We start from the raw sequence: 15,307 nt of genomic DNA, 5'->3' as shown, positions 1-15,307 counted from the left end.
GGAGAAAAGCAGAAAGCCACTATTCATATCACTGTTTTTATTTTTTAAGTGGCCAAATCACACAAGGGTTCAGTCATTGACAAATATCAAATTAAAAGATGAAGCCTCACAAACCCACATCAGCCATTAAAATCAAGTGAACCAGCAATATAAATAAATATTAAGTATATTTTTTTATATAAGAGGTAGTGTTAGCAGCAATAATGACACAAATCTGTGCCTACGTTTATTTAACTAATTAGAAGCCAAATGATGAAGGATTTCTCCATGTTAGCTTAGGTTAGCATTCCTGCTGTATTTCTGTCTACTCTAAACAAATAATCACGTTGAGGCTCTTGCTAAAATTGTCATTAACGCAGATACAGTGCAATTACAGATCTCTGATCACTGCTAAAGTCGGTGGAAATGTAACGTGTGCTAAATAAGCTGTGGGAGTCCAACAACTATGAATTATTCACTCACTTGTGAGTGTGAGTGGAAGAGTATCTGTTTACACGTAATAGGTGATAGCAGCTGTACTTGATACCCCACACAAACTATGCCTCTTTGTTACCAACAATAGGAAGAGATGGTCTATTGTAAACATTTTATACAGCAGTCAAAACTCATTATGCAGCTTTTTCTGTTTGGTGACTGAAGGATGAAGACTATCTTGGATGTCACTGTAATGTAAACACAGAAACCACAAGACACTTGAGGGCCTCTGTCAAAACTAAAATCAAATTACATTTCCTGATCACTACAAATATTGTAGCCATCTGATTGTCTCATCGCCGTGCTAAAGCGCTTTCTCTTGAACGTAGCTTTTTATATTCACTTCTGCGCTTCTTAAATATGTTTTCTTGTAAAACTAAAAAAAGCAAGTTAATCACCACTGTACCCTAGGGCCACTCATGTGCAGCTCTAATGTCCACTCTCTGTCCTTGCAGCAGTCAGCAAAGGGTATGAACTTCGACCAAACAGTGTTTCATCCACTGAGAAAGTGCTCAACCGGTCTTTACTGAGAGTGTGTTGGATGTCTTGGATCCTCTGCACATCCGTTCTGTCTCCGCTGACGCTCTTGTCTGACAGTTTGGGTTGAGTCTCTTTACAATGGGACTCCTCCGGAGTTCCATCTTCTGACTTGGACTCTGTAAAATCAGTAATTTCTGTAACTTCTCGACTTTTTTCCCATGCTTCCCCTTCATCTTTCGGTTCATTAGCCTTTGATTCAGAGAGGCCTGCTGGACTCGGTGAACGCTCACGATGCTTATCTGTTTCGGATGAAGGTAGAGGATCTTTGTTCTCTTCAACTGCTGTTTGTTTTTCATTCAAGTCTGGAGCGTTACCAGTAGCTTTCTCCTCATTCTGGTTCTCAGGGACGCTCTCAGGTCTGCCACTGGTTACTGAATGATGAGTACCTGCAATGCTTTCCACTTCAGTTTTGGAAACATCAGTTTGCTCAGTGTGATCCTGCATTAAACCCTCTTGAACCTTGTCTTCTTCTAGAGACCCCCTGCTTCCTTTGCGCTCTTCTAACCTCATATCTTGCCCTTTGACAGACTCTTTATCATTTTGTTCACTCTCTGATTCTGGTTTTAAGTCTTTCACCTCAGTCTCCTCCTCAACTTGCAGTGTGTCTGCAGCAGGGTCCTTCTCACATTGTTCGCCATCTTCAGAGTGATTGCTCTCAGGGTTTAACTCTACAGCTTCCTCTTTGATTTTGTCCTCATTTGCATTTTTTAGCATGTGCTCTTGTTCTGCATTTTCAGACATCTTCACCTCCTTAAGTGGACTTGCTGATCTCGGCAGCTCTGTTGATTGTGTAGCTTCTTTGTTAGAGTTGGATACTTCAGAGTCTGATTCCTTCAAGTCCTCTAAAGGTTCGACAAATGTCTCAAAAAACTTTGATGTTTGATGCATGTTCACCCAGTTTGTCACCAGGTCTTCTCTTGCTAAGGCCTCTGGGGTTTCTTCGCCTACAGCAACACTCTCCTCTTTGTTTTCAGCCTCATTGTTTTCTGTAAGCTGTGCTGATTGAGCTTGTGGTTTGAGCAGCACGCTCGCTCCTTCCTCCGAGGCCTTGCTCGCCTCCTCTGTGTCTCCATTGTCTCCATCGGCAGCAGAGAGGTCAGCAGCGTTTTCATCAGCGTGTGGATGTTTGTCTGTTTTAGAGTCAGTCGGTGCAGAGGATTCATCTAACTCGTGAGCTGTAAGGACTAAATCCACAGCTATGGGTGCCGCAGATTGCTCCTGATCAGCCGAAGAAGCAACTACCACCACGATGACATTACTCTGTACGTTATCGTTCTTTTTGATCAAATCTGGATCTCTGTTTTCATGATCAGGGTCAGATATGTTCCCATTTTCATCTTGTTTTGTTTCCTCACTGTTCTTTCTGTCATCTGATTTAGATTCCGCTTTTATTTCTGCACCAGATGTCTCTGGCTCTGAGTTTTTAGTGGATTCATCTTGCTTTTCCACACCTCTGTCCGCTACCTTAGCCTCACTTTCTACCACATCGGTGTCAGGAACCTGATCAGCCTCGCTGTCTTCCTGTTTTTCAGCACCATCGCCAGACTCCACACCTACTTCTTTCATGTCTGAGCTCTCATCTTCTGTAGGTTCCTCAGTTTTTATCTCGTCTGCTGTTTTTACATCAGTTTCGCCCTCGGTTTGAGCCTCTCCCTCATCCTCATGAGTTTTGGTCTCTGCTCCAGTAGAAATCTCTCCATTTTCAGCATCAATTTCTCCACATCCTTCAAACCTTTCAGTTTCTTTCTTCACATCTTCAGGCTCCATCGCGTTGTTCAGTGCCTCTTCAGTCGTTTTATTCTCGTGTGCTACATTTGCTGCTTCACTGTCACCGACATCTTCTGACTCAACAATATTTTCCTCGGATATTGTCACATTGTCTTTATCCAAGGCTGCATCTGCACTTTTCTCAGGTTCTTCTGCAGTCTCAGATGTTTCTTGTCCCTCTGTAACTTTTTTCTCTTCAGTTTCTCCGTCATCTTTATTCGTTACAACTTCACTTTGCTCAGCTTTATTCTGGTTCTGATCCTTCTCTTCATTTTCAGCGTCAGGGTCCTTTTCTTCATCAGCAACTGTGTTTGTCTCACTTATCTTTTCACCTTCATTAGTTTTATCAGTTGTGGCTCCCTTTTCTTCAGATTCTCCCTCGTCATTTTCATTCTTGACACACTCACTGTCTTCATCTTTCTCTGTCTTTTCTGATTTGTCTGCCTTCTCTTCATTTGCAACTTTATCATCCTCGCTGTGAGTTTTCTCAGCTTCCTCTTCATTCGATTTTCCTTCAGTGTTTGACTCTGTTTGAGTCTGCTCTGTAATGTTTTCCTTGTTTTCTATACCTTCTTCTGTCTTACTCTCGTTATTCTCTGCTTCCTCTGTTTTATCCTTATCATCCACTTTGCTTTCCTCACTATTGTCACCTTCTGTTATCTCATCTGTATTGGTTGGCTTTTCTTCCTCCTTAGCTTCCTCTTCAGGTTTCTCCTCTAATTTATCATTTATTTCCACAGATCTTTCTGTCTGCTCTTCTTCCATATCACACCTTTCTTGTTGATTGTCATCCTCACTAGCCTCTACTGCTGACACTTCCTCTCTTTGCTCTCCTTTAATACCTTTATCGTTCTCATCTTTTGAATTGCCCTCGCTTGTTTCTGCTGTTTTCTCAATTGCGGTGCCTCTGCTCCCCTCCAGCGAGCTGCTTGCATTCTCTGCTGTGACTTCTGTTTCTGATTCTCTGCCTTCGCTGTCTCCTAGCTGCCTCTTCTCTGTGTCGGGTACAGGTGCCTCTTCACAGTTGAGGGCCTCTCGCTCCTCAGAGGGCTCTGCTTTCAACTCCATTGTCTCGCTCGCTGTCATCGCCTCCGCCTCTGCATTATCGGGCACTGCTGTCACATCAGTCTTTTTATTCGACTCTGATACTGATGACTCATTCTCCTCGGTGCTTTTTGCCCCTTGCCCCATCTCGCTGGGCTGTGTGTCAGCCTCCACTGCAGTGTTTTCCTCGCTTTCCTCGTCTTTCTCTGCAGCATCAGTGGATTTAGCTGTTGCATCTTCTTGAGGCTCTGAAGTCTTGTCATCCTCAGCCATTTCCTCTTCAGATACAGGATGCAGAGCTGTATCTCCTGTGTCCTCTGATTTATCATTCTCAGCTGTATTTCTGTCCTCTTCTGATGCAGCCTTTTCATCTTCTTCGTTTATTTTAACCTCCTCATCTTTAGTACCATCACTGCTCTCGTGGGGCTCTTGTTCAGTTTCGTCCTCTTGTCCTTTTGGTTCAGACATCTCTTCCTGATCGTGTACCACTTCAGCTTCCCCAACGACCCCTTCCTCACATTTAATTTCTTCAGCTTGGGTCTGTTGGACAGCATCTGCAAATATAATTTCGAGATTATTGAAGAAAATATGTATTTTAGTTTACAAGTTGTCTCATGCTGATTCGAATGAAAATGAGTCTGGTACCTTTGTTGTCCTGTTCAGGGCTTTTATCTGTTGACTCCTCCTCCTCCTCAGTGCTGGTGTCGCTCAGTTCGGGCTCAGAGCTGCACTGGGACTCCTGCAGTATGGCTTCTGCTAGCTTATCCTGCACAGATTTGGCTTGGGGAACAAAAAGAGACAGGACACACACAGCAATATAAGTTAAGCAAGCATGTGATGAACTTCTATTAGAGATGTACGATGTCAGAGTGTAAAAAGGAATGAGGTAGTATTTGAACAATGCAAATGAAATGAGATAACTGAGCCAATGAAGAAACATACAGCCATAAACAGAACAAAAAACTGTCTTTAATCTTTCCAGGTGCAAACAACAACAGCAACACAACATGCAAAAAGATAATTAACATGCACAGAATAAAACAACAACAACAACACATAAACAAGCATCGTTCAGTACACAACCAAAATGGAAACACAATACAGACTGCCTAAACCTACTGTATGTAAATTTTAAACTCTAGATGATACAAAATTAAAAGGAAGAAAGAAAATTACTAAACTTTGGCGCCGAGGTGTTTTGTGCGAAGACATTTCAGGATCCCAGGAGCACAGTGGGAATGTGGGAATAACTGTGGCTGAGGAAGTCTGTTTACAATTCTGCTTTCATTAATAATACATTTTCTAAACACGTGTGAGTTGTGCACTCTGTACTTGAATATGCAGTAGCTCTTCACAGCTGCATATTTTGTGTTTTTTGAAATACTGGGACGTGCACTTCCTCCTTTTCTTCTGATTGCATTTTCACCCCCACTCCCCTAACCCCCCACAGGCTTTTCCTTTTGTTTTCTGAGCTATATTTTGAAATGTTTATTCATTTCACATGTTTTGATACACATTCTTTTTTGCTTTAACCAGAACTACATAGTGCGAAGAACCTAAAGTTGAAATGGCTACACACATTGAATGAGTGATAAAAATCCAATCGAAATACTCTTATAGGTGAGAATTTCTTATTAATAAGTCTTGATACTCATTTTGAATAAACTGAACTTTGACAGACAGAAAATCATCAAACACAACGAAAACAAAAGAAACGAAAGAAAATAATGAAAAAAAAAGTAATAGCACACAAGTAATTTTTCCACTACTCAGTTGTTTAACGTTTAAAGTAATATCACAAACTGACAACACAGTACTGACAGTACTGTGATAATTATTTGTCTGTTGTCTCTTGGCACTGACTACAGCACTGTTTGTGATAATAGTGGAAAAACCTCCATACAAGATGGATCCATTTTCTCACTCAGGTGAAAGCTCCAGGGCTGTATTTGTAGGTTTATACTCACCCCTCTCCTGTTCCTCCCCCTCTTTGCTCTCATCTACCGTTTTCTCAACCTCTTTGTCTCCCGAAGTGTCGTCACTCTGTTTATTCTCGTTCCCTGAGGGGACACTGGTATCAGAGATGTCTATCTCTATGCTGTCCCCTGCACTGTTCGGTATGTCCGAGTCTTTAGGCCCAGTGGACTCAGTGGCTGCGGCTTCTTCTGGATTTGGTTTGTCTTTTTCGTCTGGTGGAACAGCAGTGTCCTCTCGATGGACCTCTTGAGCTTGTTCTGCTTTCTCATCCTCTCTGGAGTCTTTGGTTGCTTCAGCGTCACTCTCCTCCCGGTCACTGCCTGAGGAGCTGGAGCCTGAACGAGACTTTATGTCTTCAGTGCAAGAAAGATGAAGAATTAAATTCTTCAACACAGAAAATCCCTCTCCAAACTTCCAATTCAATTTTTGTTTTATTTATTTATTTATTTACATCATTAAACTTTTCAAAAGATGGTTTGCTGGTTTAGCTGACACATTGTTATTTAGGTATATAAAGTCATTGAAATCAAGGCTCCATGTATAAGCAGAAATGAGGGTTTGAAATCCCTGGAAAAGATACTGAGTGATTATGTTTTTGTGTTAACAGCAGGTGTCAAATGAATAAATGTTGCTTTTTACTCTCTGTATTTTTCTTCCCATGCAGTGTTTTAAAGATGTTCAAATGAGACATTTCACCCACCGTCCTCCTTCTCGTCGTCTTCAGTCTCCGAGGCGTCTTTCTCTTCAACCTGCTTTTCAGTTTCACCGGACGGGGATGGGGATTTTTTTTCTTTTGCCTCGACATCTTCTGCAGGCCCCTCATCATCTGCTTCAAAGTCTTCTTCATATTCTGAGGAGGAAGATGTACAGAAAATGAATTGACAAATACTGTATGAAAGAGATCTGTGATATTTATTTCTTAGTCTTTATACCTACCGTCTTTGACTTTGTCCTCCTCGGCTGCGGTTTCTTCTTTGACTTGAGTCTCCATGTCCTGTGGTTGGCTGGTCTCACACTCTGAATGGGATGCAGCGTTCTCTCGAGTCCTCTCTCTCTCCATCTCTGGAGCATCCTTTGGGCTGATGACTGACTCCTCTCTTACTCCATCCTCTTTGACCCTCTTTGGTGGAGGAGTGGGCTTTTTGTCCAATCCCATTGCTATGATGCACCTGAAAAAATGAGCACGGAGGAATAGGTTGATATTCTGTGAAATACGGTTTCTTTCTTGTCAAGAGTTAGATGAGAAAATGGATACCACTCTAATTACAGAAACAAAGAGCAACATTAATATTCTTGATTCTGGCCACCTGATGAATGCAAGTCCAATGCATACTCTCCTGTTAGCACTGTTTTTTAAATGCACCAATTTCTGAGTGAAATATCTGGCTGTTCAGCTGCTAAATGCTCCACTGTGTTCATTAGCCACTCAACACAGTCAGTTTATAGAGTTTTTAGCTGAAACCAGCTGCAGGCAAAAGGGTGAGTGGTGAGAGTGACCCAAAACAGTAAAGTAGTGAACCTATGTTTCTGTCTTTTATTGACACAGTTGTGTTATATTAGAAACCAAACCTGCCTACTACTCTCCTTTACCCACAATGCAACGTGACTGCTGACATCTAAGTCAGACATTCAAGTGTGTTATGTTAATGTCAGCTTCGGGAGCCATAAAAGGCTGTCTGCAACATTTTTTTACGTGTGTGTTAGTACTCCCCAAGACATGAACCCTTTAAAGTTCCCCTTTTAAAGACGCAGTGTGCCTTTAAAAGGAGACCTTACTTGTAGCAGGGAGAGGCCCCTTCTACGCTGGAGAAGCCGAAGTGTCCGTGCCTGCCACCGAGTCTGGAGCCCTTCCTGTGTTTGAACTCGCAGCAGGAGCTCAGCCGCTCCACCTGCAGCCCGTTCAGGAAGAAGGTAAGGCTGAAGGGGAAACCTCGGTGTCGCCTTGAAATGAACTGGAAAGTCTCTAAAGGAAAGATTGAGGATGTAGATGTGAAAGAAGAACATTTTCAAGATCAAGAACATAAAATCTGTAACCCTGGCATTGCATGATACACAACTAAATTATACTGAAATAACCATTTAAAGGTATTCTATGAACTGGGTGACCCCTGATCAGAGTTGGTTTGTTTGCTCAAAGGTTGTTGCACACACTTACATTATCTAAATGACCTCCCACCCTGGGTTTGCTCTTATTTGTGTACACAAACAATATCTAACAAACAAGCCACAGATCCTCACACTGACCTCCCTCGCGGAGCAAGCCCTTGTAAACACACAGGTTCTCTCCTCCGCAGTGCTGCTGAAACACTTTGACCTCATCCCTCATGTCGGTCAGGTCATGAGAGAGATGCACCGTTTTGCCAAAGTACATCATGTTCACACACACTCGGCTCTGGTGCACAGAGCTCCTCAGCATAGGGGGGTCCTGGATAGAAACGTCAAGTCAAATTTGATAATTTAATCCAATTATTTTAACTTCCTAATGCCACATGTAATATGACCTGCCTACTACACAGATGAGTGTTATGTGGGTCTGGATGACATTTACTCTATAATGATATATAATGGAAATAACATATTGAATTATATTTACTTTTTCATGTCGTCTCACCTCTGATATTGTCCTGATTAATACAGCATGACCAGTTAAATCGGACTCAGCTGACAATAATTTGGGACTACACATGAAGTAATAAAAAATGTGATGCTGTTCTGTTTTTGCATTTTGGAATTTTTTTAAACATACAAATTCATAAAAGACACACAGAAAGACATAATTTAACCTCAGCCTTGCAAAGTTGTGCAAAAATCAATGCATTTCCCTTTAAGTTTTAAGTGTTGTTCCTAATTAATCCACAGAGACTGCAGTTTATAAGTTTGTTGTGGAAAGTTTCGTTGCCAGGGAAAAACAGAAAGACAGATAAAGACCTCATTGACGTCAGCTCCACTGGAGGCAGTGGTGGGACGCAGTCTGCGGCCTCTGAGCGTGCCGCTGGGAGTGGCCTTTACCCCCCTCTCTTTCCTCTTCGTGGCTGGAGGTACTGGGGTGACAAAGTTGTTGATAACTGGGAGGCAGTAGGGTGAGATGCCACGGGAGGCCTCCACTGCGGTCAAACGTCTCCGGGACTCCTTGTCCATCTGGGAGAGAAGTTAACGAAGTGAGGTTGTGGGAAAAAAAGTCAGTGTGTGTGACAATGTCTGTGCTTGTAAAAACAGTTTCAGTGCAGATGAAAGTTTATTGTCGTCCATTTACTGCATAGAGCTACAGAGTGAATATTCAACACTGTGAAAACAGTTTCTAGAAGTACGGTGGAAACACTGATTTACATAATCTTGATCTCACTCCAGTGCTTAATCAAAAATAAAAAGGATTTTGTCTGTATAGAAAAACTGTCCTTCACCACCCTCTATACATGAATGGGAGAATAAATGAATGAGTGTGTCATGGCCTCACAGTGCAGTTGAAGTGCTGGTCGTTGTCATTGGAGGACTCGAGGAGTCTGTAAGGGGAGCTGCGTCTGAGCGAAGCCGTGGTGTTGTTACTGTGGATCGGCTTCAGACGCACCGGCCTCTGCATCTTCCCTGGAGCCGTGTTGGGTCGCGACGAGCCCGGCTGCAGCGGACATAACACACATACAGTTGGCAATCTGCTCACTACAAACACTGTATATGAATCGCTATAGAAACCAATAAAGTAAAGTGTATGTTAATTTTATAGAGTACAGTCTAGACCTGCTCTATTTGAGAAGTAGTAGTGCTATACAAATGAAACTGAACTGAAATGAATTAATACAGAACATATGTTATTTTCATAAATAATTCAGAATAATAAAGTGTTTCTTTGGACCACATGTTGTAACGTGATTTAATATGTTTTTTTTTTATTTTAGGTTGGGTTCTGTTAAATGCAATCTACTTGCTATATGCTATTTATATTTTTCTTTATTTCATTATTCTTGCTACAGAGAATGTAAAAAGGTGTTTGAGGCACACAGTCAACATACACACAGTGTTTCAATTAATTGTAGCTTGTTCTATTTCTCATTTATATCATAATGCAGAAAGCTCTTTTTGCTTTAGTACATGATAAATAACACTATTAGCATCTGCAAATATTAACATTAGTAATCCAAGAAGTGCCTTGACATTTTTCCCAACATATCACTGTTGATGTATTTCAAACAAGCCTCTGCCCGCTGAAGTGTAAGATGTTTGTAGACTTTAGACGAGAGAGATTTCACAGGATAAACACAGAGATCAAGGCTGGGATTACCAGCTCTATTTATTCTGGCATCAAGGCCCGTGACTTTTTATATTTAAAAGATCACACACGACTTCACTTAAAACTCTCTTGTTTGCACACAGAGCAAAGACAGCAGCCGAGACAGCTCTTCAAACTTAAGTGTCAACATGCACAGATAATGATTTTCATTACAAACATTCCTCACCTGACAGGATGTTTTAGACACCACCGGGCTGTGACTGAGTTTGAGGGATTAAAACTGATCTTTATCTTTTTGTCCATTGAAATTAAAATTGTGGGTGTTTGGCTGCAGATCAAACTGTCTGTCTGTCCATGATGTCTCAGTTTAATCATCTAATTTTCATCAAGAAAGTGAATATGCCTATTTCCCAATATTTATATAACTATTACTTTAATTAAACATCAACATTTTAAATCCAATATCTCACACATCAGCTGAACCATTTTACATATTATTTTTATACATTACTAATTTTTTATTGCCAATTTGTGAACAGGTACGTAACCTTCCCTGACTTCCCTGGTTACCTACAACAGCCTGTGGACTTTGTATGAAATGGTTTCTCAACTTTTTTTCGACTAACTAACCTTGCTTGCTCGCTAACGTTATCACTACCAAAATACTGTTCAAGTGGATATGTTAGTTGGCTAATGTTAGCTTTGCAAAATGACTTCACCAGCTAACATGATCCCTGATAATGTTACTAACTTATGTATTATGACAAAACAATGTTGATATTAGCCAACAATAAACGGTACAAAACAAAGATGTGTAACTAATGAGCGATGCAAGGCAGCTGCATCCAACCAGGTAACTGGAGCCTATAAGCTAAGCTGGAGTTGGCCGGCTGGCTGTGGTTTGGCTGTGCGGTGTGGGTCTGGCATTGATTGATTTGTGGAGTTGGCTTATAGGGTGATTTGCAAATGGCAACTTAGTTAAGTATCATGGAGTCCAAATATCAAATATATTAACATTACAGATAGTAACATTATTCTAAATATGACTGTAATTTATTTTTAGTGTTTATCTTAACGTTCAGTCTCATGTATGTCTCTTCTGGCTCATGCCCAGGATACAGCAGTGGTTCCCAACCTTTTTTCAAACGGATCCCTTTTCTATCATTTAGTAAACTGACGACCCCCGTTTAAGTGACACATTTGAATGGATATTCCATATTGTATTCAAAACTGTACAATTAACCCAAACAGTGAACTCAGTAACTGCAAGGAGTTTGTAAAATGAGTGATTTGGATTAATTCTGAGTTGTTCCTGTTTTGGATACTTTTTTAGGGAACAATTCTGTCTGTAATATGTATTTTTAACAATCACACATACTTACTAGCCTTCTGTTTTGACAAATTCAGTGTTTTTGTTCCTGGCGCTTGGCTATTGGTCTTATAGACAATTTACTTACTTACTACTATTAACAGCAGTTTTCTGAAAGTTACTATAGAACCTTTAACCAAAGGGGGGGTGATGCATGTTGACTGTGTTTTTCAGGCAATAAAAATTCTTACTGATGAGGGCATTACAATTCAAGTAAAACCTTATGTTTTTATCTTTTTTTTATTTTTAAACACAGGATTGACGTATTCATCTTAAACTGATTGGCCTGATAAAGGTTCTTTTACTAAAGGTCAAGGCATTTAAGAAAACCTTCTTTGCATGATGAAGGTGCTATAATAAAAAGTCAAATTCCAAAAGCACTTGATTAAAAACTTGGGAGCTGTGGCGTTCCTGATTGGCCGAAGGATCTCCTTTATCACTCACAGGTGGCAACCTAATAAATGTGATATTATAGCCACTCAATCTAGGATTTGACTCACAGACTCAGAGGATTCAGAGTGCTCCCCCTCCGGCCCAGAGTGCTGCTTTCTGATGCCCCTGGCACCCGTAGGTGGCCGTGGAGACAGGATGCGGATAATGTCTTCTTCATACCTTTTAGAGCGCTCCACCTTCCAAACAAGACCATTAATCAATATTGTTGCTATTTTTTTTTGTGTAGCTTTAAGTGAAGAGTTTTGTTCCAAAGTGAGAGACATTTGCATAAAATTACTTATAAACAATGGTAAATGCTAATAATGGAAAATAAAAATTGCACACTGAGAATGAGTTTATAAAAATGGATCATGAGTCATTACAAAAGCAAAGTAGTGTTTAAATGTAAATGATGTACCTTGATCTTATGCACTCTTTCCCTTCTTGCAAACTCCTCCAGTCTCCTTTTGATCTCTATTTGATGGACACGCTGTATGGGGTGGGCACAAAGCAAATTAGCATCCTTTATTATGCAAGGAGAAGCACAGATTAGCTGACAGTGTTTTCGACTGTGTTCCTCCTACCTCCATCTCCAGCACCTTGTGGAAAATGGCCTGTGCCAGGCATTCTCGAATGTGTCTCTGGTGGGCTCTCTGGATCAGCTTGTGTCTGTACTCCTTGTCTGGAACAATACGCCCACTCCTGGTGATCTGCAACAATAGCGTGAGCAGGGTTTAATCTAGTACATGGGTTTTTTTCAAACTGGGGTCACAAAAAAATGAGTAACGATAAGATGAGTTTTTGACTTAAAGGACCAGTGTGTAGGATTTAGTGGCATCTAGTGGTGAAGTTGTAGATTGCAGCTAACTGAACTCCGCTCTGTACATAAAAACAGCTCATTGTAATGTAACAAAAACAGGATTCCTATATTCAGGTGATAATACACTAATGAAAACATACCTATGAATATTATATTCCACCATGCCAATAAATCCTCCTCAATGTTACACACTGAACATTTCAGAACTTAAGATTTTTATTTCTAAACCTACCAGATACAGTAAGTTTCCTTGAAGCTTTTATGTTTCACCTCAATGTCAATATCTACTAAAAGATTTTTTTTCATAAATGTTAACAGACCCATTTACCAGCAGACATAATGACTGTCGACTGTGAAGGTATCGTTATTTCAATAGATCGAAAAACTATCCATAGTGTGGATCTTTAATTAGCAGCTATCAGAAGTTTTAGCCAGTTTTCACTGTATCATCATCATCATCATCATCATCATCATCATCATCAGCCTGTTGACGTACCAGTCCTGCTCTCTGCAGATGTCTCCTGATTCGAGTGTTGCTGAAGTATCCAGCGAGGTGTTTGTCTGTGAGACTGTTGTAGGCTGAAATAAGTCTACAGAAACAACACCAATAAAAACACAAACAAGACTAAATTAATTCATCCCAGAAATGTTTCTTTTCTAGAAAAAAAGGCCTCATTTAATGAAGAACACCCAGACATTCGATTTTGTCTTACACAAGAGTAACTCGAGAGTTCTTGATTACAGTCACAGAAAACCAGAATCTCAATCAAATGGTTTAGTGGGGCACAACACCATGTTTGTTTGTTGTCCTCATTAACGAGACATCAGGTCGTCCACAGCCAGGCTCGTCTGAAAGTGTTTTTCCAACACAGATTTGATTTCCTCCAGCATTTGTGTTTGAGACAACAGGATCTTACAACTATAGAGTCTGTTACCGGTGTCTGATTACGCGCAGGAATTAGAGGGGATGGCACACTTAACCCTGTCTGCCTCCTCTTTGTGCACATGGCTCGTTTGTCTCTGGTGCTCTTCAGCTTTGGCTGCAGATTTCTCATTGAACCACAACATGGTGGTTTAACTATCACTCATCATTTATCATACATGAGTTTCTCTGAACAGTGATACTTTGAGGAGGCACGTGGCACAGAAATTCTTTATATATCGTGCTAATGTGTGAAAGCAGTAAAGACAAAAAGGAGAGCATGTATGGCTCCTAGAGGTATGTTTGTTTCTGCCTCTGTTGTTGTCTGTTAGTGGGCCTCATCGTACACTAGCCAAACACTGGCATTGGCCCATGTTTGGAGTCCATTAAAAGTAGTTCATTATGCCTGTCAGTGGTGGCTATACTGCTGTACATAGTACTTCTAGAATAATATATTGTCTCAATAAGCTAACAGGGTTTCTAAAGTTTACAAATAAAGCCCTTTATTTAGAAAAAATACAAGAATATAAATATTAGAAACAAAATGTATTTAAAGTATAATAAGTATAAGTACTAATTATGCAGAATGACCACAGTGTTATATTATTATATTACTGGATCATTAATATTTATCTTTTAATGTGTAAGTTGTAGGAACTGTTTTGGCTCTGTAAATAATTGTATAAGGAGTACTAGACCTACTCTCTTTAAAAAGTGTCCTGAGATAACGTTTGTTATGAGATGGCACTATACAAATAAAAGCTTTAACAACTTCATACTGTTTAATAGTGAAATCCAGAACAATACCTCATTTAATGAACTGCTCTGAATGTAAAATTTTAATCTATAAATGAACTATAGCTGTCAGATTAACACAGTGGAGTATAAAGTATGAAGGAGCATTTAACTGGAATAAAAAAGTCCAATGTATTTATCTACATTCCACTACTGGCAACAGAGTACATTTGCATTGTGGTGTTGATTTTTTTATGTAAAGAAAAACCTCTTCAGCAACACTTTTCATCCCTCTGTCTTTGTTTCTGCTGTTTATTCTTCTGTTTTTACATCTTGTGTAATGTCATTTGTTGTTCACAGTGAAACACAAACTTATGTTTCTAAAGTTTTACAGTGCTGTAGCCTAAAAGTAGCATTAATGAAACTGCTGTATGTAAAGTCTTTTTTTAAATTACTCATATGGGCCTAGCCTAGACTAGCCTAACAGTAGTATTAACATTAGGGCAAGCAGTTAATTCTGCCTTTGAAATGATTATATTGCTAGACATTTTACACCAATAATATATTTGTATTGTAGTTAATTTCATTGTTTTCAAGATATTCGAAAAACAAGAAAACGAAACACATGACTTTGACATACATGTACAAACCAGCTGAAAAATATCATTCAGACAATAGCACAGTAAAACTGAAAGCTGGATCTCAGCTCCCTCCACTCTTGAATATAAAACATGTAATTGCACCTACCCTGGGCTGAGGTGACTCATGGTTTTCAGCTCACCCCCTCTTCAAACCTCCCCCCAAAAAAAATATTTGAGGTAAGAAAGGTCGTGGACTTCTCTGGAAGACGTCCAGGCCAATGCAGAGTCAAATGTTGTTATAAAGTGCAGCAGTACATTCAGTTGAGTCGGACTGAGGCTGCACTTCTCTCAGAGCGGAACTGATGACACTCGCCGGTTGCCATGGGAGATCACGTGACGATGCTGCCAATGAGGCTGGTTTCCA

General features: G+C 40.2%; 1 protein-coding gene across 2 annotated transcripts; it reads right to left on the bottom strand.

Annotated features, from left to right (window-relative positions):
• Positions 1-22: 22 nt before the first annotated feature.
• On the bottom strand, positions 23-15,244 carry erich3 (glutamate-rich 3). Of its 2 annotated transcripts, none has more exons than XM_051378018.1 (14): positions 15,050-15,244; positions 13,142-13,235; positions 12,410-12,535; positions 12,244-12,315; positions 11,894-12,022; positions 9,257-9,415; positions 8,731-8,940; positions 8,047-8,227; positions 7,579-7,765; positions 6,739-6,971; positions 6,503-6,652; positions 5,793-6,155; positions 4,471-4,605; positions 23-4,379 (listed from the first exon to the last, which is right to left on the bottom strand). In XM_051378018.1, the coding sequence occupies exons 1-14, from the start codon at positions 15,067-15,069 to the stop codon at positions 904-906; spliced, it is 5,535 nt and encodes a 1,844-aa protein (XP_051233978.1). In that variant the 5' UTR covers positions 15,070-15,244; the 3' UTR covers positions 23-903. The 2 variants fall into 2 exon arrangements, with proteins under 2 accessions (XP_051233978.1, XP_051233979.1); XM_051378019.1 differs by having other exon boundaries at positions 5,793-6,137.
• Positions 15,245-15,307: the final 63 nt, after the last annotated feature.

This window comes from Dicentrarchus labrax, unplaced genomic scaffold (genome assembly GCF_905237075.1).
Source record: "Dicentrarchus labrax unplaced genomic scaffold, dlabrax2021, whole genome shotgun sequence".
Lineage (NCBI taxonomy): Eukaryota > Metazoa > Chordata > Actinopteri > Moronidae > Dicentrarchus > Dicentrarchus labrax.
Note: the sequence above shows the minus strand (reverse complement) of the source record. Positions and strands in the feature narration are given on the sequence as shown.

What these genes read in the sequence shown, in the direction of transcription:
- erich3 (XM_051378018.1), bottom strand. Translation starts at nt 15,069, where the DNA reads ATGAGTCACCTCAGCCCAGG. An exon ending in AAAGAGTGCATAAGATCAAG is followed by an intron (nt 12,023 to 12,243) that starts GTACATCATTTA and finishes CTTGTTTGGAAG; the next exon opens with GTGGAGCGCTCTAAAAGGTA. An exon ending in GTGGAGCTGACGTCAATGAG is followed by an intron (nt 8,228 to 8,730) that starts GTCTTTATCTGT and finishes GTTTCTATCCAG; the next exon opens with GACCCCCCTATGCTGAGGAG.